The 25,974-nt window shown below is 38.3% G+C and overlaps 2 protein-coding genes across 9 annotated transcripts in view; one reads left to right on the top strand and one right to left on the bottom strand.

The window, feature by feature from the left end:
• ANKRD37 (ankyrin repeat domain 37) overlaps positions 1 to 25,974 on the top strand; it is a 31,670-nt gene that overhangs the window by 3,211 nt on the left and 2,485 nt on the right. For 2 of the 8 annotated variants that reach the window (XR_010139834.1, XR_010139835.1), the window contains exons 5-7: positions 1 to 153; positions 7,423 to 7,529; positions 12,233 to 12,367. Coding sequence is in view for 2 of the 8 variants with exons in the window: in XM_002815345.6 (XP_002815391.2) it covers position 1 (1 nt within the window). In the remaining 6 variants the exon portion in view is untranslated. Of the gene's footprint in view, positions 427 to 7,422; positions 9,203 to 12,232; positions 12,368 to 25,974 lie in introns of those variants that run through there. The other 6 variants (XR_010139831.1, XR_010139832.1, XM_002815345.6 and 3 more) reach the window with 4 other exon arrangements.
• On the bottom strand, positions 303 to 25,908 carry UFSP2 (UFM1 specific peptidase 2). The gene is given in 12 exon segments (NM_001131742.1): positions 303 to 469; positions 3,505 to 3,629; positions 5,729 to 5,805; positions 7,910 to 8,034; positions 8,246 to 8,410; positions 13,610 to 13,756; positions 15,047 to 15,239; positions 15,599 to 15,756; positions 18,355 to 18,421; positions 18,503 to 18,686; positions 22,398 to 22,476; positions 25,844 to 25,908. Coding segments are annotated over 12 exon segments (1,410 nt in total). The 5' UTR covers positions 25,847 to 25,908; the 3' UTR covers positions 303 to 382.

A 25,974-nucleotide genomic window follows, 5' to 3' on the forward strand; every position in this document is an offset into this window, starting at 1 on the left:
ATGTCAAGTGCGTTATGAAGAATTCTGAAGAACGCCTTCATTTCATGCAGATCTATAAGCTCCTGCTTTTGGCTTTACCATATGTTGTGTCTAAACTCCTTCTGAGAAGGAGGGAAAACTTTCTTCCAAGTGAAGATCCATTTAAGAACACAGGTATTTACATGCCTATAATATGCTGGTTGTGTATGCTTTGTCTTTTAAGTTATTAAAGGAATGTCTAAAAAATACATTCTCCGTGCAGTATTTACATACAATCTTTGAAAAAGGTCATCATAATTTAAATCGTCAAACTAGAACCAAGATTTAATGTGAAAAATTCAACTGATTCTTTATTCACAAATTTATAATACCACTTTACTGCAGTCTTTGACTCCAAGATATTTTAAATCATATTTGGTCGCTGAGGAAGACATAAGTTATAGTATGCATCCTTGTTCCAAAAATCTGGGCCCTTCCATCCGCACCAGCCCTGGATAGAGAAGAAGGGAAAGGAAAGCCTTTTACAAAGTTACAAGATTATGTCATGGAAATCATGACATCAGGCTCTGTCAGCAGGACCTTGGAATAAGACTCTAAATGGCTTTATCATTCAAGGATTTGAATTCCTACTAGCATAGAAAAGTAACGTATCTTACCCTTTAAGGTAGGTTTTTGAACTTTTAATTCTATGTAATTCATCATAGAAATCATTAAAAAAACAACTTTACTTGTAACTGTTATTCCAGATACCACACTTTACTGATTCTGAGATGTATAGTTTTACCACTTGCAACTGATAGCATGTGACAGTTGAACTAGCAGTCTGTTTTTCTTAATAGTCCATAAAGGACTGTAAGAGACCATTCAGTGGCATCTTAGGATTGAAGTACTGTAGTGAGAAACCTCAGCTTGCCCCCTGCCTTGCACTCTGTGCCCTTTCATTTTCAAATCCCAGGTGTTACTCAATTCTACTTCCCATGTTTCATGTCAGTATTAATCCTTTTTGCCAGCAGAGAAAAGTACTTTCAAGCAAAATCTCATTTAGAATATGAAAATTTCTCAGATTTCTTCTAGGGCCACTGAGTTATTTTATTAAAGAAGAAAACTTAAAAGCCAATAACTGGTCTGTATTATATGATTCTTAAATGAAATACTTTGAGAAATCCTTGCAAGGAGGCTGAGACTCTGAAAATAACATGAAGTGAGTGACAAGCAGCGGTCTGACTCCCTCCTAAATAAGACACACATTGTCAAAAAACAAGATAAAAGTAAAAAATCCTCTCTCAGTCCTAGAGTAATCCCCCACTCTCCCTAGGTAACCAGCATTCTATTTATCATCTCGTTTTTTTCAGCAAAACTTTCTCTATTAATTTAATGTCCTAAAATCTGTTCTCTTAACAGACAAATAGAAAAAAGACTCATTCTGTTTTAACCTTTTTTTGATCCTTTTACACATGAAGGCCTTGTCCAGGTAACCAGATCCAGATTTTTTAAAGGAGAAATGGGTAGAGAGGGTGTCAGAATGGGATTGTATAGGGACATAGTGCATAGGACATGCTTCTTTCCTGTGAGATGACCAGCATGGAACTTCATACAGGAAAGCACCACAAGAAGGCAAAGAGGTCAGGCAGAGATGGAACTCTCCTCTGGCCTCCTGGGTTCCTGGAGTCAAGTGAATCAATTGTTCTAATGGCAGGACCTTGGCTGCACAGTTTCTTGTGTATACAAATAGAGCAAGGAGGTTTCTGCTGTTGAAAAGTTCTGTAGAAATAGAACTAGCAAAGATGGAGACTGCAATTCTCAGAGAAAGGAATCAGGGACAATCCCTTACTCTAACTGTTCCGAAACCTTATCTAGATAATGCCATGTAGTGCAGAGCCCCTTGAGCCCACCAGAAAAGAGAAATTTTATGATGAAAATAATTAAGGCTTCTCCCTGCCTTTTAAGAAAAAATCTAAATGCCTGGTTCACAAAGACCATCCTTTTTGACTGAGCTTGGCGTGTCCTTCCAGCCTCACCTCTTCGCCTAGCTCTGGACGCGCTGATCTACCTGGAGCGCAGCTTTCACTGTTTCTACAGGGCAGGGGCCACCACAGTACCAGCCTCGTAGAAGCACCTGAGATACCATTTTTTTTTCTCGAGAGTCCTTTTTGGACTCTCCTTCTCTGTCCTACCCTAAAGGTTTTAGCTCCCGAAAAACTTCATGTAATACTAGTGCTTAGGACAGTGCCTGGCACTTACTAGGTACTTTAATAAATACTGAATGGAATGAACACCTTGCTACAGAACAAGAATATTGCTACTATATTCAGTAAGATACGTGTACCAGTCAAAAACCTTTTATAGACTTCAAATTCCAAATGCTGTGAAAGAGAAAAGCAAGGAAGAAACACTTAAAACTGTAACAACACATTTCTATCCTATCAGTGTTTACCCTTATCATAAACAAAAGACTTTAGTAAACTGAGGATATAAGAGAGTTAGACTACACACATTAAAAACTTTTTTTTTTTTTTTTTTTTTTGAGCTGGAATTTCACCCTTGTTGCCCAGGCTGGAGTGCAATGGCGCCATCTCGGCTCACTGCAACCTCTGCCTCCCGGGTTCAAGTGATTCCCCTGCCTCAGCCTCCCATATAGCCAAGATTATAGGCGCCCACCACCATGCCTGGCTAATTTTTGCATTTTGACTAGAGATGGGGTTTCACCATGTTGGCCAGGCTGGTCTCGAATTCCTGATCTCAGGTGATCTGCCCACCTCAGCCTCCCAAAGTGCTGGGATTACAGGTGTGAGCCACCACGCCTGGCTTAAAACTCTGTAACATATTAAAACATTTTATCTTTAGTTTATAGTTTAAAAGGTTGTATGTATTCTCTGCAATTTCAATATTTTGGGCAACGAATATAAATGTTACTTAAAATTCAAGTTAATTATGTTTTACAATACTTTCTCCTAAAGACTTGGTACTCAGTTTTCATATGTGAGAATTAGCTGCCTATGAATTAACAAATTTTTACCTCCTTTATCTGCTATTGTAAGAAAGAACAAATACTCTTAAATATGTTCACCTTCAAACCCTTTATAGAATGAGATTAGGTTATATGTAAATGAATTAAAATTAGTCAAGCCTCCATAATGTCTAGCATACTGCTTAGCTATTTTTTGGTTAATTCTAAAATTTTAAAAGTTTATATATTCTACTCATCTATTTTAAGACATTGATAAACTTTGATACATTTGTTTATGAAAGCTCTAAAATCTCCAAAGGAATATATTTATGAGTGTGTGTCCTATTATTAATTTTAATAGCTGAGAGTTTCTATAAATCTAAATTTTGTCTTTTGCTATGTGCTTTGTTCTTGTACATTCCCGATACAGACAGGGCTACTTACAACAGCCTCAGAAGGCCTCCACACAGGGAGATCTCTGGCCTCAGCTTATTGTCTTTCTGTTACCAGCCAGTTTGTGATCCTTCATTTCTAGCTTCTTTGCCTTGTGTCTCAATTTGTGTTAAATGGATACTTACCTTTTCCAAAATAACTTGCAGGTCTTCAGCGCCAGTATAATGTGGATCTAGAATCAGAAACTTTATCTGCCCTGTAATCTCATTCCATGCAACTCCTAGTATTGTGTGGGCCAAAACTCCTCCCCCTATAGAAGAAAAAATAGGAAATAAGAATGAAGGCATAAACAAATGTCAAATGCCTATTCAATTTTAAAAGACAGATTACGGCCGGGCGTGGTGGCTCACACCTGTAATCCCAGCACTTTGGGAGGTGGGTGGATCATGAGGTCAGGAGATCGGGACCATCCTGGCTAATGCAGTGAAACCCTGTCTCTACTAAAAATATACAAAAAAAATAGCTGGGCTTGGTGGCAGGCGCCTGTAGTCCCAGCTCCTGCTGAGGCAGGAGAATGGCGTGAACCTGGGAGACGGAGCTTGCACTGAGCCGAGATCACACCACCGCACTCCAGCCTGGGCGACACAGCAAGACTCTCAAAAAAAAAAAAAAAAAAAAAGATTACTTTGCCTATTAACTGATCTAAAATAGCATTAAAATGGACTACCCTACACTATAAAAGTCACAATGTCAGATATACTCTGAAAGGATAAAATTACATCTTTAACACATAAAAGATACAATCATATCTATAATCACATACAATTTATATTCTACCATCATATCCATATAATTATCTAAATTGGATTTAGTAAGGGCGATAAACTCCTCCCAACAGAGTAACAATCACTGCTGTAGTGCCTCTCTCAGCAGATGGTCCTGCTGCCTCTGAGTACCTCCAGTAATACAGCACTCCACTCATTAAGTTTGTTTTTTTTTGAGATAGAGTCTCATGTCACCCAGGCTGGAGTGCAATAGCATGACCTTGACTCACTGCAACCTCTGCCTCCCAGGTTCAAGCAATTCTTCTGCCTCAGCCTCCTGAGTAGCTGAGACTACAGGCGCACACCAGCACACCCAGCGAATTTTTTGTATTTTTTTTTAGTAGAGACGGGGTTTCACTGTGTTAGCCAGGATGGTCTCGATCTCCTGACCTCGTGATCGACCCACCTCGGCCTCCCAAAGTGCTGGGATTACAGGCGTGAGCCACCGCGCCCAGTCTTTTTTTTTTTTTTTTTTTGAGACAGAGTCTTGCTCTGCCACCCAGGCTGGATGGAGTACAGTGGGCAATCCCGGCTCACTGCAACCTCCACCTCCCAGCTCAAGTGATTCTCCTGTTTCAGCATCCCAAGTAGTTGGGATTACAGGTGCGTGCCACCACACCCAGCTAATTTTTGTATTTTTAGTAGAGACAGGGTTCTGCCATGTTGGCCAGGCTGGTCTCAAACTCTTGGCCTCAAGTGATCCGCCCGCCTCAACCTCCCAAAGTGCTGGGATTACAGGCGTGAGCTACCGGGCCCAGCCTACTCATTAAGTTCTTTCTGATATTTTGCTGACATCAGCCTACCTCCATTTCCTTTTTTTTTTTTTTTTTTGAGACAGTGTCTCACTTTTGTCACCCAGGCTGGAAAGCAGTGGGTCTCTTGGCTCACTGCAGCCTCCTGGGCTCAAGCAATCCTCCCAACCTCAGTCTCCTGAGTAGCTGGCACTATAGGCTCACAATACCATGCCAGCTGATTTGTGGTTTTGTTTTTTGTAGAGATGGGGTCTGGCCCATGCTGGTCTTAAATTCCTGGATGCAAGCTATCCTCCTTCCTCAGCCTCCCAAAGTGCTAGGATTACAGGTGTGAGCCACTACGCCCAGCTTCTGTCTCCATTTCTTACACACTAGTCTCAGCTTGCCTTCTGTCATCACAGGACAGGTCTTGTTCTTCACAGAATTAAGCATCTTTAGATCAGCTAATCCAATCTTCTTATTTTACAAATAAAATCCAGAGAGGTAAGTAATGTGCAAAATGTCACAAAGCCAGCCAAGTTATGACAGAGTCATGACTTACGAAGCTCAGTTGAGTGACCATTTCCTCTTTTTAATATTGCTCTCAGCTCTTTAAATGTTTGAACATAGCTACCATTTCTCAGCCTTTACTTCCTCTGGTTATTATAATCTTTTTTGTAACCTTTAAGCCACCTTAGAAATTTTTTTCAATATCCAGAGATCCATACATATGGTGTAAAAGTTAATTTCAAAATTTTTTCAATGACCGATTTTGTGCAACATTAAATATTTATATCAATGATAAGTTTTACATACTATTCACTCTACCAAAAACGATGTCTGAAACAGCTTACCGATCATAACTGGAGTTCCTTCACTTTGGAAATGATTAGCCAGTTCCCGTCCTTGAGAGGCAATTTCTGAACCTTGGCTAGAAAGAAACCATTTTCTATCAGATGAACTACTTCCAACACTATGGTCAAATAATGAGCTAGGAGACAATGTTTCCTACATTCTTGTTTTTTCGGGTGTTATTGAAAAAATATATAAATGTAAAAAAATTAAGTGGTAGGGAACTGAGAGAGCAATTAAACTGTGCAATTTAAAGCAACATAAACTCAAAATACTTAAGGCCACCAAGTGTGCAAAATAAGAAGCTAAAAGACCTTGATTTTCTGCTTCTTGAACTGTATAAACGAGGCCTGGGTTTTTAACATGAAGTTAAAACGTCACCTTGGTGCTCAGGGAGTTCTTATGGATGGATTAATCAGAAGAATGAGTTAAGTCCTGGGTTCTTGCCTTCTTGCTCGTAGACTTCTTAGTCTGTACTTCCTCATCTTTAAATTGGAACCCAAAACATTGACCTGTCTACATAACAGAGGAGAGTCTAGGCCTAAAATACATGTCTATGAAATCAATGTGAAAACTGCAAAATGTTTTCAAGTGCAACATACTATTTTTAGGGAATCTCAGAATTTTTACTTTTGAGAAGAGAAAGAAAGATGGGCTAATGAAGGGAGGTATTTTTGGGGGGAAGGTGCCCGGTGGTGCTAAACCTTAGCTCTTGCTTAATGAGGAATGTATGTTTTAATGTACCAAAACTGTAACTTTTAAAAAAAGTTCTTCACTACTTAAGTCTGTCATTGTTTTTTATTATTATTATTTTTTGAGACAGAGTCTCGCTCTGTCACCAGGCTGGAGTGGAGTGGCACGATCTCGGCTCACTGCAACCTCCGCCTCTCAGGTTCAAGCGATTCTCCTTCCTCAGCCTCCTGAGTAGCTGGGATTACAGACGTGTGCCACCATGCCTGGCTCATTTTTGTATTTTTAGTAGAGACAGGGTTTCACCATGTTGACCAGGCTGGTGTCAAACTGCCAACCTCAGGTGATCCACCCACCTTGGCCTCCCAAAGTGCTGGGATTACAGGCATGAGCCACTGTGCCCAGCCAGTCTGTCATTTTTTACCAATGATTTCCATAACCACTGGGGAAAGGATAAAATTACATCTTTAACACATAAAAGATACAATCGTACAATGAGGACAATGTTACTATAATTAACAATAGAAAACGTATTTTATTTGTTTTTTGGGTTTTCCTTTTTTTTTTTTTTTTTTAGAAAATGTATTTTTCTGTTTTTTTAAATTTTTTATTTATTTATTTTTTGAAAGGGAGTCTCGCTTTGTCGCCTGTGCTGGAGTGCAGTGGCGTGATCTTGGCTCACTGCAACCTCCACCCTCTGGGTTCAAGCGATTCTCCTGCCTCAGCCTCCCAAGTAGCTGGGATTACAGGCATGCGCCACCACACCCAGCTAATTTTTTTTGTATTTTTAGTAGAGACAGGGTTTCGCTCTGCTGGCCAGGCTGGTCTCAAACTCCTGACCTCAGGGGATCCACCCACCTCGGCCTCCCAAAGTGCTAGGATTACAGGCGTGAGCCACTACGCCTGGCTAGAAAATGTATTTTAAAACATAAGCTCATACAATCAGGAGTCAGCTAGTTATGGTCACAGAAAATAATTAATTTATATTTTCTCATTTTAATATTAGAATTATGGTTAAGATACATTGGAAAAGACAAAAGGAATACATTATTTGAACACATTACTGGATTATCAACGTTTTAGGAAGAAAAAGAGCAGGAGGTAAACAAAAAGGTCAGTCATAGCTCAACATTTGAGTTTTGCCTTTTAAGACTTTTTAAAAGATTGGAGCATAAAGAAACTGTTAATATAATTTTTATGACTTTACTCAACATTAATATATTTTTAAGTTTTCCTCTTCTAGGCTAAAATTAGGCCTAAATAATACAAGTATACATTACATCACAAAGTTTATTCATAAAATCAGAGCCTTCCAAAAAAAAATGAAAAAAAAATTAAGATTAAAAAATGAGATTTATAAAGCAATGAGTAATAAGGAAGAAGGAAAAGGAGTAAAAAGAAATAAGGGAAGATACCATTTTTTCTATTATTTTAATTAAAATGACAGACTGTCACTTTGAAATGATCTATCTAATTTCTTAAAGTGTCCTTACCTGACAAACAGGATTTTTGAAGTTATACCAATCAATTGGTTTAGTACCAGCTGTACCTCAATAGATCCAATCCATTGCCGCGATCCGACAAATGTTGCTGGTTTGTCACCGGCATCGACTAGAGCCTTGATGTATTTAAAAATATAAAAACATCCATACACAAGACAGCTATTAAAAACCACATTTAGGGCATTTTCCCTGATTACCAGTACAAAAATATTTTTTTCTTCAAAACAGAAATAAGTCTGCACCATGAGGTAACAAAAATTATCGATGGTATATTAAGGGCTAATGAAACGTACAGTTGATTGTAATTTAAAACGATATGTTCTGTACCTGCTGAATTTCTCTGTGTGTTGGAATGGACCTCTCTGTGTATCCCTGATGTTTGAACCAAGAGCAGATAGTCTGCAGAGATCGATAAGCACAGCCCCAGCCATTGTCATCTATCCGATCCTGCATATAATGATGATAGCCATATATGCCCTGGACCACATAAATCTATATACAGAGAAGAAACACAGTAAAATATTAACTTAGGATAGAAGTACATATTCTATATATGCTCCTGAATTATGTTTAATGTTCTTAGCGTTAGACTATTACTTTAGTTCCTTATACAAATACCTTCACAGATCTATGGTTTAACATTATACCTTCTTGGCTTTTTATTTGAGGTTCAAAGTCCTTACCACAGGGCCCAGCAGGACCTACCTTCTGGCCTCTCCAATTTCATCTCCTAAACTTTTCCCTATTGCTCCCTCTACTTTCGGTTCCCATATACCAGGGGCAATATGACCTCGGAGCCTCATGGTTCTCTTGGCCTGGAACTCTCTTTTCCCAAATTAACTGTACAGCTTGCACTCTTACTTCACACTCAGGTCTCCATTTAGATGTCAAAGGTCTTCCCTGACCATCCAGTCTACAAATGGGCCACTCATTCTCTCACTACCCCACCCCCTGCCTCACCTGTCATCTCTGTCCTCTTTATGTTTTTATTTTTCAAAGTATATCACGACTTGATATACTTTAAATGATACATTACTTATTTAAAAAATATCTGCCTACTTACACTAATATGTGAGCTCAGTGAGTACATACACTGTGTCTTATCCATTTTTGGGCCCAAGCTTCTACAACACGCCTGGCACACGGTTAATATAAATGCTGCTGAATAAATGCTGAATGGATGAAGGAAGGAATAAAGGAATGAACAAACAAATGAAGGATCCATATCATGGGACACAGGAGGAATGTGTGTAAATTTATAAACCTGCTATGATTACAGCCCAGGTATGTTATTTGATGACTCTAAATTAAGGGTCAAAAAATAACGATAAATAAATTACTAATATCATATAAATTCTTACTTATAATGCTAAGAATGTATATGTCTTTTTTATTAAAGAACTGGGTTTTTGTTTTTATTTTTTTGAGATTGGGTCACACTATGTTGCTCAGGTTGGTCTTGAACTTCTAGGCTCAAGTGATCCTCCTGCCTCAGCTTCCTGAGTAGCTGGGATTACAGCTACACACCACCATGCCTGGCTCCAAACTGATGATATTTTTTAAAAATTAAGTGAGAAGAGAGAGGGGCAAGATAGAACCAACCCTCACCCAAAAATGAGAGAATATATATTCTGCCCAAGCACAGATAGAAAAATTTATAACTTGACCATTGTGGCAGGCTGAAAAGTGGCTCCCAAAAGGTATATATGTCCTAATCCCTGGAACTTGTGAATGCACCCTCTGTGCCAAAAAGTAAAAGAAAAAAGAAAAGCAAAGGTATTAATAGACGTGATTAAGGATCTTAAGATGGGGAGGTTATCCTGGATCCTAGTGTGCCCTAAATGCAATCACATATATTCTTAAAAGAGAGGGGCATAGGAGGAGAGGGTAATGTGACCAAGGAGGCAGAGATCGGAATGATGGGGCCACAAACCAAAGGATGCTGGCAGCCATCAGATTAAGGAATGGATTCTCCCAAAGAGCCTATGGAGGGAAGGTGGCCCTGCTGACATTGTGATGTCAGCCCAATGATACTACTTTCAGAACTCCAGAACTGAGACAATACATTTCTGTAGTTTTAAGCCATCAAGTATGTTATTATTTTTTAGGGAACAAATACAAGTTTCAATAAATTTCAGAGTTAGTTTCACTTAGAATTCTTTCTGACCAGGAGGCAAGAGTCAGAAACCAGTTAAAACAAGAAGAAAAAAAAGAAAAAAGGAACATAAATTCTGACATATTTGGACATTAACAAACACTTCTAAACAATACATGGACAAAAGAAAAACCATAATAAAAAATACAAAAATACTTAAAAGTGAACAAAACTAAAATCCTTCAAATTAAACCTGTAAGATACACTAAAAGCAGTGCTTTGCTTGACATTTCAAACCTTACGTTAGAAAATAAGAAAGTTGGCCAGGCACGGTGGCTCATGCCTGAATCCCAGCATTTTGGGAGGCCGAGTGGGTAGATCACCTAAAGTCAGGAGTTCGAGACCAGCCTGCCTAGCATGATGAAACCCCGTCTCTACTAAAAATACAAAAATTAGCCAGGCGTATGGCCATTGCCAGTAATCCCAGCTACTGGGGAGGCTGAGGCAGGAGAACTGCCTGAACTAGGGAGGGAGAGGTTGCAGTGAGCTGAGATCATGCCACTGTACTCTAGCCTGAGCAACCAAGCAAGACTCCATCTCAAAAAAAAAAAGGAAGATTAGGCCGGGCACGGTGGCTCACGCCTGTAATCCCAGCACTTTGGGAGGCTGAGGCAGGCAGATCACGAGGTCAGGAGTTTGAGACTAGCCTGGCCAATACGGTGAAACCCCATCTCTACTAAAAAATACAAAAATGAGCCGGGCGTGGTAGCACGCTCCTGTAATCCCAGCTACTTGGGAGGCTGAGGGAGGATAATCGCTGGAACCCAGGAGGCGGAGGTTGCAGTGAGCCGAGATTGTGCCATTGCACTCCAGCCTGGGCAACAGAGCAAGACTCCATCTCAAAAAAAAAAAAGAAAAGAAATATTAGCAATAAGCTAATATGTCCAACTTAAGAAGTTAGAAGAAAGACAATAAATCAAAGAAAGTAAAGAGCAAAAAAAAAAAGAAAAAAAAGCAAACATTAATAAAATCAAATACAGAAGTTATAATAGAGGGGGCCAACAAAGTCAAGTTTTTTTTTTTTAAAAACACAAGGCATAAAAATGATATGAAGAATGAAAAAGAAAATATTATGACTACAAGATATATTAAAACCTAGGTAAATAACTTATAAAAATCAAAAAGTCCTAAAGCTGTTACCAAAACTAAATTGGTTACTAAAAATCTTCTCACAAAGAAAATGCTAGGCCCAAATTGTTTTACAGGCAAGTTTTACCAAATGACCAAGGAAAGATCATACCACTCTTATATAAACTTCTCTAAAAAACTAAAAAAGGAACATTAACCTAATTCAGTAAACCAGTATATCACTAATAAAAAAACAAAATAAGAACAGTACGAGAGAAGAAAATTATAAGCCAGTATCATTCACAAACACAGATGCAAAAATCGTAAAATATTAGCAAATGGAATCCAGAGGGGAATAAAAAATAATGAGTCATAACCAAACTGAGTTTATTTCATGAATGCAAATCTATATTGTTGAGAGATTTGTGCTAAAGTATTTAAGGATAAATAATATATCTATAATTTTCCTTGAAATGGTTCAGAGGGGAAAAAGGGAGAAATGAAGCAGATATATCAAAATGTTAACAACTGTTGCACATATGTATCGAGAGAGACAGGAATGTTCATTGTCTAAACAGCAAAAAAACTTGGAAAAAATCATAAAGATAACTAACTATGGTTAGACAAAATACCAGAGATGTTTGATATGTAATATTGAGTGAAAAAGCAAGCTGCAGAGACTACGTACAGAATGGTACCATTTTTATAAAACTCAGAATTATGCAATACTAAAAGCGACATTGCTGAGATTGATATGTAACATATACGCTGAAACTACTTTTTAAAAAGGAAGGAAATGATGAACACAAAACCCATAATAGTTCCTCTTGGAACTGTGTCGAGGAGGCAGAGGAGTGGGTAGGGAAAGAGCACAGACTGGTAAAGTTTTGCTTCTTAAATTAGGTAGGAGCTCCCTGGTATTCATTTCCCCACTGTGCTTTACAATTTGCATGTTATATGTACATATCAAATATTACATGATAAATATGTAAAGTATATATTTTTCTTACGACCTTGTAATACAGATATAATGAACCTATTTTATTGTCAAAAAGCAATCAGTACTCATTCAATACCTTCTGTGTGTCCAGGTTCTTCTAAGGAACTATTCTTTTTGTGAGGAACTTCCTATGGAAGCTGGTTGGCCCACAGCTTTTGCAGATGATCTGCTGCCCTGAGTACACTCTAATGACTAAGACCACAAGTGGGCCCCTAACTCATCTAGGGTACGTACTGTATCATATATTCATTTTTTTCATTCTTAAGATTGCCTCAAAAGCCTCCTGGACGCTCAGAAGGTATTAATAAATGCCACCATACGATGGCCAAGTTTTCTTTCTTGGGAATCTGAACTGAGAGGTGCAGAGGTAGCCAGGCAGCCAGGAGCAGGGAATGCAGTTGGAATGAGGCATACACTGAGCAGCTGAGGAAGAACAGGAAAAAGTGACACACAAGCTGAAACAGTGAGGATACAGAGGGTATGAGGCGGAGCAGACAGAGTAAAAGTTAAGAACAGGCCAGTTAGGATTACAAGCATACACAGAAAGCAACAGCAATGCCACCAAGGTATCCACGGAGTCCTTGAGAGAGACTGAAGACAGCTGCCAGTCACAGGGCTGCTGTTTCTAAGAGGCCCGGCTCTACTGCGCTATTCCTAATCTTGGATGCCTGTAAGGTCCTTTCTCACTGGCCTCCGTGTATCCTTAAAGTAACCTTTCCACCACCCTCCACCAATTCACTCTTATTTGAGCTACCTTTAGGGAGGATCTATCCCTGGCAACCGGGTATATGTTACATAGAAAATAAGTCTAGTTCCTCATTAGACTTATCCTACAGTGGCTGGGCATGGTGGCTCACGCCTGTAATCCCAGCACTGTGGGAGCCTACACGGCGGATCACTTGAGGTCAGGAGTTCAAGACTAGCCTGGCCAACATGGTGAAAACCTGTCTCTACCAAAAATACAAAAATTAGCCAGGTGTGGTGGCAGGTGCCTGTAACCCCAGCTACTCAGGAGACTGAGACAGGAGAATTGCTTGAACCCGGGAGGCAGAGGTTGCAGTGAGCTGAGATCACACCATTGCACTACAGCCTGAGCGACAAAGCGAGACTCCATCTCAAAAAAATAAAAATAAAAATAAAAATAAAAAGACTTATCCTACAGTGTGGTTTGGGTAGACTATGCCCTTAATTAGCATGATTTCTCAGGTTCAGAATGAAAAAATGGGACAAGCCTTTAAAGAAATGAGAATTTTAGTAAGATAAATGTGGTATATACTACCTGTTACTAACTTTTCTAGACCATTTTTAATTACTGCTATCTTAAGCAATGTCTGTTTACAGAGATGGGTGATAAATCATGTTTTAGGAATGAATATATAATGAATCAAGTCTTCTACTGGGTACCAACAAAAAACAACTAATAACATTACTGATCAAGTGACTCCCATAAATAATTAGTTAAACTCACCATACCAGTCTCCATGTTAGGTGGATTAAGATAAGTATGTGGATTTCTAATGTAACCATCTTTGTATGGCTCATCTGGAAAGTGATAAGCATTAGACCTTTTGAAATAGGGTCTGTCGTGAGGCAGATTGAAGAGATCATGTAACTCCTAAAATAAATCAGAATCAACAGAAAAAGAACAAATATTGGTGATTTAGATTCCTAGTCAATAAATGAAGATGTTATAAAACACAGAAAATTATATATAGGTTATAAAAGTTTCCAAACACTTATGGTTTAATTCACTAACATCAAAGATGGTGAAAACTGAACTAAAACCAAGTAAGATTTATTTTCGTTTACATCTGTATCTGGGTAGAAACTGGAAGGGAACAGAGAAAAATGAATATAAATTGTTAGAGTAAGAGAACTGAGATAATTTTTAAATAATTATTTATTATAACATAGTCTGTTAAAATACGTCCAGGCTAAAGACTGGTTTTGAAATAGCCTGTAAATCAGTAAATTATAATTAACAATAATTATATTAAAGTATTTTGAAAAATTGTGTCGAGTGCCTTACAAATATTTTATATTGTAAGTGGTAGTGATTAAACTACAGAGTAGAAATTAGTGGTCTAAAACCAACCAATACGACAGGAAAACAAATACACATATATGTTTAAAATGTGATATTTTCCCAACTATATAAAAACATGTAATAGCTACTTTAAAAAGTTTGACATGTTCTTTATCATATCGTGTGCTCCAGTGGTTTGAAAAGATCAGCTCCGCAGCTGTTGCTTCTACAAACCAAGTCACCCCCACATATGGAGGGTCAGGGCATTATCTCTCTCCCTAAGGACAGAAATTAGGAAGATGCTCCATGGTCTAACTTGATAGGTTCTCAGCAAGTCCACGTATCAAAAAGATGTACTCCAAAACCAGTCATGAGTAAATCTCATTACTTTGAATGCTGGGCATGTTTTCTCCAAAATTCCTCTAATAAAGCCCAAATAACCTTACTTGTGGAGTATTACCATAAATCCTATTCAGAATTAGCATAAGTTATCATTTTCCTTCCCTAACTGTAATCTTGTCTCTTTCACAAATCTGGAAGTTATAGAAATTTGTTAACACCAGCTACTTTAGGCATGTAAGCACCTTTTCATTTCTATATTTCATTATGGAAAAATATTAAAATTTCACAGAATGTATGAACCACACCGAGCATTTAAAATTAAAATGTTACATACAGGTTCAACATAACATTTTTTCATTAATACTACTTAAAGTTTCATGAGAACAGAAATTAAATAATGTGTAAAATAAATAGTCTAAATTCCACACTTTTAAGTTATATCACAAAATACCTTCCATTTAGTGGAAATATATAATTAAATACAAAATGAATGATAGTCATTATTGGTTTTTCTAAGAATAAATGAACTGGTTTTACCTCCCTATAGGCCTGCAGCTGGCCATCTGGTATTCCTGAAGGATATGAAATTGTTACAAGATTTTTTTTCCCTGGTAATAAAAAGTGCAGTGGTTCAGGGACCACAATAGACGTTCCTTTCATATATTTCAAAATACATTTTTCCATGTCAGTTAGTTGATTATGAATTGCATCAACTAGGAGTTTACGAACTCTGTGGGGGAAAATATATAGTGTATTAACAAAAGTTATAGTGGCTACAATAAAGAAAAGTACAGAGCTAATATATCCTTAATATAGTAAAAAACTTGATTGGACCAGGTTTGTTAAAGGAAGTCTGAATTATACATTATAAAAGAAACTGTGTATTTGCTCTTTGTGGATAAAGAGAAATCCTCCAGGTTTTAGCATGCTACCCTACTTCCTCCAAATAACCATTTAATTAATAGATGGCTCTTAGGTTAATAATAAACGGAGAAAATCACACCTTAGGTATGCCTACAGGATATATAAACATGGGTTTGGAGAAGGGCCCTCATTCAAATGTGGCAGTGGTACTATAAAAATACTTACTTTCCCCATGTTTCTTCTGGAGCAACAGATATAACTGCATCGACAGGTAAAGTCATATTAACATAATGGTGTCCTCCGCTTTCCCTTTCAACGATGGGGATTACAGCTGCCAGGGAGGTTGACATTTCCAGCATAAGATCTATATTTACTATTTGATGCTATACAGATAAACAGTAATAGTCAACTTGTAGTACATTAAACACTAAATATAAAAAGTAAAAAGACTTTTCAAAAATGTATTTTTTATTAAGAAAAAAAATTTAAGACTAGTCAAGTACAGTAGTGAAAAGGGGAAAGAGTAGAGAACAAGGAGTTCAATTTGTAACTGGCTGTGAATGACCAACTAAGATAACTCACTACCCTCAGACCAGCCAGTAAAAGGGACTTTTAAAGGATAGTATATACAGCTGTACTACAGTAAAAAGATTAAGAGCACAAATATTATTTTAAAAAGAAATTACTTTCTGCTTCAAAATAATGTGGGGAGAGGGATTAAGAAGTAAAGATGAAATCAGACTGGCCACGTGTTGATAAACGTTAAAGCCACACATAGGTTCGATGGGGTTCGTTACATGATTCTCTCCACTTCTGTACTGATTTAAAATGTTTAAAAAATCAAATGAACATAAAATAACCACACACCAAAGGAACTTTTAAACATATAACTATACACCCCTGGTCTAATACATAAATAAGTATAATCAAATACTGAACTCTACTTTGTAGGTTTGATTTTTACAGGAGTATGAACAATTCTGAAATTTACACTAAACAAATTTCACAAAATACTGAGGATCTTGGTAGTCAGACTTCTCACTGGGAAAAGGTCAAGTACTCTAGGGTTGAAATGGAATTGGAGGTATCAATGTGATTTACATAGATAAAAATGAACGTGTTATATGTGTATGTGTGTGTGTGTGTGTGTGGATAGTATAAATGTATAAACGTGTGTGCCCATGGAAAAATGACTGATTCCCCAGCTAGAACAGGGAAAGCACATGTTGCACCTGGAACATCTGATGGAAAAAAGTAGGAAGTGCCCAAAATTACAATGTTAGAAAGGCACTGGAGCCAGCTTGAGAAGCTTCTATTGGCCAAATCTTGGAAAATGTGAGCATCAAAATAACTAATGATAGTACCAGATTATAAACCACTGCATGAAATAAGAATCTATGGCAGGTAATACAGAAGGAAATGATAGATTTAGAAAAATCACCACTTTGTAATCACCAGATTAATATTGGATTCTGGCAAAAATTATCAATGGATGCTAAAAGTGGTGGGTCAAAATCTGATGAGGACTAAAGTAAGATACATATGTAGTTTCTTCCCACAAGATACTAATTATAAGGGAAAAAATAGTACCTTTACCACGGAGAAAACTGGTGGATACCATCTTAAGTAAGTGAAGTTAACCTCACCAATAATAGGAACAGACTAATAACTGTTTCTCTTTCATACGATGTGCTGAGGACACAACATCACTTCTGTGGTATTCCTGCCAATAATGCATGACCTAACTCTAATTTAAACAAGGAAGCATAAAACAAATCCAAAAGGAGGAACAGTCTTAAAAAGAACTCACCTGTACCCCTCAAAATGTCAAGCTCCAACTACTGGTAATTTTCAAATCATTGTATCCAGCCCACAATTATTTTATGCATTCTACATCTGTAAATCTAACAGCTCATCTGTACATCTTACTGAGGTCTTAAACATGGCCCAAACCAACCTCATGTCCTCCTCACCTTCCATCTTTACCCACACAAGAAACTGATCTTGCCAGTTAGTTTCCAAGCAGAATCCATTGTATCCCTAAATATCTCTTGTATCCAATCCCTCGTCTCTATTTCCATAGCTAGTGGTTTAGTTGGGCCTCTTCTAAAGAGGCCCATGCCCACCTCTCCAGCCTTATGTCCACCCATTCTTCCTCTACTAGCCTGGAAACACTGTAGTCATATTAACTTCGTACAACTTCATGCCTTGAAGAAGCATCTCCATTTTTTATCTTCAACATCTGTTAAAGTTTGTAGCACATGGCAGGTACTCAGTAATATCAGTTCAAAAATCAACAGAACCAGCCGGGCACGGTGGCTCACACCTGTAATCCCAGCACTTTGGGAGCCTGAGGCAGGTGGATCACCTGAGGTCAGGAGTTTGAGACCAGTGTGGCCAACATGGTGAAATCCCGTCTCTACTAAAAATACAAAAATTAGCGTGGTGGCGGGCGCCTGTAATCCCAGCTACTCAGGAGGCTGAGGCAGGAATCACTTGAACCCGGGAGGCGGAAGCTGCAGTGAGCCGAGATCGTGCCACTGCACTCCAGCCTGGGCAAAAAGAGTGAAACTCCATCTCAAAAAAAAAACACACACAAAAAACAACAGAACCAAGAATAGTGTGAAGAAAAATAAATCATTTACTATTTGTCTTATGTGGCACAATGTGTCACTTTGTCATGATTCAGAATGCCTCGATTTAATTTAAGTAATTTATAAATGTATTTAGGCTGTTTTATTTTTGTGGGAGCAAAGAAAGCATTATAAAAAAACCCTTTTGAGATTATGTATTATAATGAGACAAAAACTTAGATATGTAAGACAAACATATAACTTTTGGCAAGTCATTTAATCTTTTTGGACATCAATATTCTGACCTATGATAAAAGGGTTAGATTAAATTATTTCTAAGATTGCACTCAGTTCCAAATCCAAAGATTTAACATTTTTATCAGTACAGAAGACAGATGGTTTGCTTACCATGTCTGATAACTTTTTGTCCTTCTTTCTCATGAATTTTCGTTTTATGTCTTCTTCTGGCTCAAATCTAAATTTTTAATACACAGAGACATTTATAATATGAAATGATGTTTTGAAAACATTTCTAGAAACGTTCAAACGTACTCACTGAATAAAGCGCAGTATGTTCTTACAAGCAGAAGCATCAGTCAGTTCTCCAGGAATGGTGTTTATGTCACTGCTAGGCCATATATACACTGAACTGTGGCAAATTCTGAACACAAGGGCGTTTGAAGACAGCTTAGTTGACAGGTCACTCAACACATGTTTCAGTGCCTTCTTGAGAAAAATTTCTAAATTAAAAGAATATAAATAGAAGTTAAGAAAAACAAATTTTTCAACATGAATGGTTCCAAACATACACAAAAGTAGAGCATAGTAAAACTCTCAATACCCATTCCCCATATTCAATAATTATTTTAAAACTTTTTGCCTATCTTTTTAAAAAATTGAGACAAAATTCACAGACCATAACTTTCATTCTTTTAAAGCAAACAATTTAGGGCTTTTAGTATATTCATAAGGTTTTATAATTATCACTAATTCTAGAACATTTTCATCACTCCAAAAAGAAACCCTGTAACTACCAGCAGTCATTTCTCATTCCCCCTACTTTTCTCTAATTGAAAAATTTCTGATTTACCTCCTACATCTTTTCTTTTTTTCTTTTTGAGATGGAGTCTCACTCTGTCGCCCAGGCTGGAGTGCAGTGGCGCAATCTGGGCTCACTGCAAGCTCCGCCTCCCGGGTTCACCCATTCTCCTGCCTCAGCCTCCCGAGTAGCTGAGACTACAGGTGCCCGCCACCACACCCAGCTAATTTTTGTATTTTTAGTAGAGACGGGGTTTCACCATGTTAGCCAGAATGGTCTCGATCTCCTGACCTTGTGATCCGCCCGCCTTGGCCTCCCAAAGTGCTGGGATTATAGGCGTGAGCCACCGCACCCGGCCCTCCTACATCTTTTTTAATTTGCACATGGTACCCCATGGCCTGGTGGAGGTGCTGGAACACAATATCCAAGTTTAAATCCCATTCAATCCACTTACTAACTATATGATCTCACAGTTTTTATCTCTCACTCAGCTTCCTTTGCAAAATGAAAAGAATTTCAGCATACTACCCATGGCAATTATTAACCTACTTTTTTCTTTATGGATTTGCCTATTCTGGACATTTCACATAAGTGGAATCACACATTACAGGGCTTTTTGTGTCTGGCTTCTTTCACTCAGCTTAATGTTTCATCTGTATTGTAGCATGAATCAGTACTTCATTCCTTTTTATGGCAGGATAATATTCCATTGTGTGGATACACCAATTTTGTTATTCATTCATAAATTGATGTACATTTGTTTCCACTTTTTGGCTATCATGTATATGCTGCCATGAACATCTGTGCGTAAGTTCAGTTTCTGTGTGGATGTGTTTTCAATTCTCTTGGGTGATCACCTAGAATAGAATTTCTGAACCACATGGCAACTCTCCATTTCACACTTTCAGGAACTGCCAAGCTGTTTTCAGCAGCCGCACCATTGTATAGTCCCATCAGTAATGTATAAGGATTCCAATTACTATTAAAATAATGTTATTACTTATAGCAATAAAACTATTGAGTGAAATTTAAATTTCTTAGTTCTTTTTCTCCTTGGACTGTTTCCCACTACGCCTATATAATCAAAGCCCTGCGTTCTAAAGTCACAGTTGGTTTTTCTTCCTCTGTATGGTTATGTCACCAATGTGATAATTGCTTTAGTTTGTTTTTGTTTTCAAGGATTTCCTTTTAATAGACTTTTTTAAAAATATGTTTGAATATTCAAAAAATTAGAGTTTTAAAATATTTTTGAATATTTGACATATTCAATTTGGAAACATTTTTATGTTTCCAAAGTCAAAACAATTTAAGAAGATATAATCAAAAGAGACAATCTTTAAATACTCGTCTTAGCCTTACACTCCTAAATCCTAAGCCTATTTAACCTTGTAGTTAAATATTTATTCAATGACCTGATTCTGCTGAAAGAGTATTTAAAAAATAAATAAATAAATAATGACCACACTGGTATCTTGATAAATAAATACTTTGGGGCTATTGTAGAGAAGAGATTACTCATAACAAATCAGATATTAAAATACATTGATATGTTTCAGAAAGCAGAATTTAAAGATTTTCAGCTGCACTACAAAAGACAAACATAATTCTTAAATTAGCTTCTGTTTATCCCTAAAGGACTATTCGGTAAAGTTACCTAAAAAAAATTGTGAAGCCTTTAAAGTTAAGCATGTCCATTCTGTATATTTTCTCATTAATGAGAGTCCCTTTGTTGAGTGTTGACAGAGTTCAATAAAGGAGGAGGAATACAATCAAGTCAGAAAACAAGTTCAAATATATTAATTACTAGGTAAAAAGTATCTGTAGTCCTTGTTTACATTTGATTATTGGATTATCTACTGATTAATGGATTAATTCTACTTTGGAATAAGATTATAGTAAAGTATGTTTTCAGTTTATATCAAGTTGTGAAATGTAAGGTTTTATCCATAAAGTAACATTTTAGGAAACAACTACACTCTACTAATAACGTAGGCCTGAAAATGAGTGATTTAGTCCTTGTAAAATGGTTCTCATCTTAATGGCACATTAGAATTACCTAGAAAGCTTACTGATGCCTGGATCTCTGTCCCAGAAATGTAGTTTAATGTAGTCTGGTGGTAGGGATTCAAATGTGGACCAAAACTGAGAACAATTTATTAGTTGAAGGGATGGGTGGAAAAGAATACTCTGCACCCTTTCCCTCCCCTCCGCGGGGCTAGTGAAGGATGGCCAGCTGCAATCTCCTTCAAGGAATGCTGGTATCTGACATAGTTTAGATGTCTGTCTCCTCCAAATTTCACGTTGAAATCTGATCCCCAGTGTTCGAAGTGGGGCCTGGTGGGAGGTGTTTGAATCATGATCCCTCATGAATGGCCTGGTGCCATCCTCACAGTAATAAGAGTGAGTTCTCACTCCTATCAGTTCACAAAAGAGCTGATTCTTTAAAAGAGCCTGGCACCTCCTCCCCTCTTTTGCTCCTTCTTTTGCCATGTGATACACTGCCCCCTCCTTTGCCCTCCACCATGATTGAAAGTTTCCTGAGCCTCACCAGAAGCAGATGCTGGCACCATGCTTTTTGTACAGTCTGCAGAACTGTGAGCCAAATCAACCTCTTCTTTATAAATTACCCAGTCTCAGGTATTCCTTTAGAGCGATGCAAAACAGACTAATACAGTACTTTTCATTCCTTATCTTTCTGAACCGCTCTGTGGCTTCTGGCACCACCAATCGTACTTTTCATGAGTGATTTCATTTATTATGAGGGTGTTAACTATCATCCTGCAGAAACGTTACATTCTCTAGCTCCAACTCTGACCACACTCTTCTAAATTTCTGACTCAGCCAAATGCCTGTTGGGAATGTGTACCTGACCTTCCACGGGCATTAGATGAAACAAATCTCAAACACAGCTCATCCCATTCCTCCTCTGATGCTCTTTATCTCAGTTTGTGGCTGTAGTTCAAGTCAGCTACAGGAAGACATCCTACAATCTGCTTCATATAAACCCTGTTGATTTTTCTCCCATAGAGTTCTTGTACTCATCCCCATATAATGAAGTATTTATGAGAGTGGGTTCTGGAGATTCAGGATTATATATACAATTGCAAGTCTGTAATATACAATTCTTGATGCACATTTACAATGTGCTCATTGTGGATATTTACATTTATTGTGACAATTAATGAAGAGGGGAGTAAAGTTTCTTAAGAAAGGGAGCATCTTCGCACAGAGGTGTGCCATGGGCTGGTGGTTGTACTGGAACACAGTGTCTAAGTGTAAGTCCCATTTAATGTACTTACTAACAATATAATCTTAGTTCATCCTGTCTCTCAGTTTCATTTGCAAAATGGAAATAATCTCGGTATATTTTACTATCAATTTTCTAGTAAAAAGAATTTTTCAGAAGACCTACCATTAGGAGTAGCTAGCTGAAAAGCCAAATCAAGGCCTCCTCTTATTCTGAAGAGTATATCCATACTTTCTGAAATCACCTAGAACAAATAAAGATAAACTCCCTTGTAAAACAAAAAAAAACTCATTTTCATATAAATTGGAATCTAATTCAGTTTAGTGTTAAGACATTAATTAACCTTGATTCTTCAAATTATTTCATGAGTTAATTCCTTGTTTTATGGAAAAAACAAAAACAAAAGCAACCCCAAAATTTTAAATCAGGGGTTCTCAACCTTTGTTCTATACTGAAATCACCTGGGGAGCTTGAAATACTGATACCTGGGCTGTACCCCCAGAGATTCTGATTAATTGGTCTAAGGGGTAGGCCTAGGCACAGGGATTTTTTTTTTTTTTTTTTTTGAGACAGGGTCTCACTCTGTCACCCAGGCTGGAGTGCAGTGGCACAATCTCAGCTCACTGCAACCTCTGCCTCTGGGTTTAAGAGACTCTCCTGCCTCAGCCTCCCATGTAGCTGGGATCACAGGCATGCACCACCATGCCTGGCTAATTTTTGTATTTTTAGTAAAGACGGGATCTCAGAATATTGGCCAAGCTGGTCTTGAACTCCTGGCCTCAAGTGATCTGCCCGTCTCGGCCTCCCAAAGTGCTGGGATTGCAGGTGTGAGCCACCGCGCCCAGTTGGCACAGGGGTATTTAAAAGTATCCTATGCCTCCATGCCAGTGATTCTAATGTGAACGGTTGAGAACTACTGCTTTAAGACAATCTTTCTAAATTATAGTCTTGACAGGTCTAACAATGACAATAAAACATCAATGGTAAAGAACTAGTTTAAGAATGTGACCAGGCACTGAACCTAATATAATACCAGGGAGTCAAGACAATGAGAGGAAACTAATACTGAGGGTGGGATATCAACTGGTGGAATTCTTCAGAGAATATGGCAGTAAGAATCAAAGATTTATATTCATAGGCTTGATCTAGTGATATGCATTTAGAATCTTAGACTTAGTATAAGAAAAATCTGAAAAACACACAAAGATCGGGTATATGGATATTAACCTAACTGCCAACAACAGATTGGTTAAAAAAATAGGAATATCATATAGCCATAAAAAAATCATGCTTTTGCTGAAAATTAAAAGGCATAGGACAATGCTTATAACTTATAAAGGGAAAAGAGCACTTGCAAAATGGAACTAATCAGTTCTTAACTTGGATCCATATGCTGTTTCAGGTAGTTGATGATATATGACAAATGACATGTATCATTGTGTGTGTATACATATATACACACATATTCATATATATACACATATACATATATATATACACACACATATACATGAGAGAAAGAGACAGGAAGAGAGAAAGAGCGGGAGATTTCTTTTGGGAAGAGGTTTCAAAAATGTCATCAGATTCTCAAAACATATCTCTCAAACAGGCTGAAGAACCACAGTACACACTAAGACCCCTATTTTGAAATAAATGAATAAGTACTAACATTTACTGAGCTCTTCAAATGTAAAAGACAGGCAGGGTGCAGTGGCTCACGCCTGTAATCCCAACACTTTGGGAGGCGGAGGCAGGAGGATCACTTTGAGCCCAGGAGTTACAGACCAGACTGGGCAACATAGGAAGACCCCCATCTCTACCAAAAAAAAAAAATTAGCTGAGTGTGGTGGCCTGCACCTGTAGTCCCAGCTACAGACCAGACTGGGCAACATAGGAAGACCCTCATCTCTACCAAAAAAAAAAAAAAAAAAAAATTAGCTGAGTGTGGTGGCCTGCACCTGTAGTCCCAGCTACTCGGGAGGTTGAGGTGGGAGGATTGCTTGGGCCCAGGAGGTCAATGCTGCAGTGAGCCATGATCACACCACTGCACTCCAGCCTGAGCAACAGAGCAAGATCTTGTCTCCAAAAAACAAAATAAAATAAAACAAAAACATGTAAAAGGCACTATGCTAAACATACATACTTACTCCAGTCCTCAGAACAGTATTAAGTAGGCACCAATATAATTTTTCTCATTTTACAAATCCTTTGTCACATTTCTATAAGGGTCACTGTTTTTACTTTTTCTAAAACTGTAATCTTTTGAAAGATCATATACCCTTTGTCCCAATTCTACTTCTGGGAATTTATTCTAAGGAAATAATAAAAAAGTTCAGGACAAATTTAGCTTCAATGTTGTCCATTTATTCTACTGTTGTTCATCACAGAAAAATAAATAGAAACCACTTAAATAGCTATTAATAAGAAGTCAGTTAAATAAAGAATACTACCATACAAACTAGTATGTACCCATTTAAATAAAAAATATTTAAAGATACTGAAGATAAAAGTTAGACAGGAAAGAACAAATTTTAACTCTACTACTTACTGTATAATTTTACACAATTTAATCAATTAAGTCTGTTTCTCTTCTGTAAAACTAGAAAAATACACAACTTCCCAGGGTTGTTATGAAGATTCCATAAGACATCATTCATGAAAGCACTAGTCTTCCTAGACGTCCGAATTAGCTGAGATACTCTCTGAAGAAATAATAGTGAAGCTGAGATCTGAAGGGTGAGTGAAGGTGCAACAGCCCATTCCAGGCAGGGGCATCGATGAGTGAAGATCTGCTTAAAAGACCACTTAGGTGACTACCCCAGATGGTTAGATCTCAAGGCCAAGGATGGTAAGAGTGGAGACAGTGACAACAGACAGACATTTAGAAGTAGCATCTATAGGACTTGATTACTGACTGCATGTCGGGGAGTTGAGAGAGGGAGATGTCAAGGATGATTTCCAGGTTTTGGGCAGGCACAACAGGATGTATGGTGGTGCCATTTACAGAGTTGGGGGTTCCTGGAGGAAGAGCAGGTGTGGGGTGTGGGGAAGTGGAAATGCTCAGTTTGGAACTTGCTGAGTTTGAAATACATATGAGCTATCCAAGTGGAGGCACGGTGAGCAGATTTGTGGGTCTGGAGCTCAGAAGAAAGGTCTAACTTAGAGATAAAATTTTAGGAGAACGCATAGGGTGTAAAGCATCCCTGAAGAGCACCACCATTTAGGATAGGGATTGGAGAACCTTGCTGAGCAATGACACAGGAGAGAAACTAGGGGAATATAATATTAAAAGAAAGTTGCGCCTGTCCCAGGTTAAGCCTTTCTTGCGAGGCTTCAAAAACGCTGAAGTCTCTCAAAATGCTCACACAGAGGAGTAGCAAGGGGTGCGTGTCCAAGGTGGCCGAGGCGGGGTGCACACTTGTGTGGGGCACTTTCCCTCCGGCCCAGCCGGGAGACAGGCGAACTGGAGGGCCGCCCAGCCCACGCAGCTCGCAGCTGCCATCTTGGACCCCGGCAGGACCAGCTCCTTTCAGGCGCTGTGGAGCCCGCTCGTGGCGGCTGCCAAAGTCCGGGGAAAAACACAGGGATCGGTGACGAGCAGAGATACTCACCATGTCCGCGACGTGGCGGTGACACGGGAGCTGACGCCTGCCCAAAAGTTCCGGGAGCCAGCCCTGAAGTGACGTCACCGCACGGCCCAGGGGCGGGGCCCGGGCGGACCAACTACAACTCCCGACATGCT

The sequence above is a fragment of the Pongo abelii genome, chromosome 3 (genome assembly GCF_028885655.2).
Source record: "Pongo abelii isolate AG06213 chromosome 3, NHGRI_mPonAbe1-v2.0_pri, whole genome shotgun sequence".
Taxonomy (NCBI): Eukaryota; Metazoa; Chordata; class Mammalia; order Primates; family Hominidae; genus Pongo; species Pongo abelii.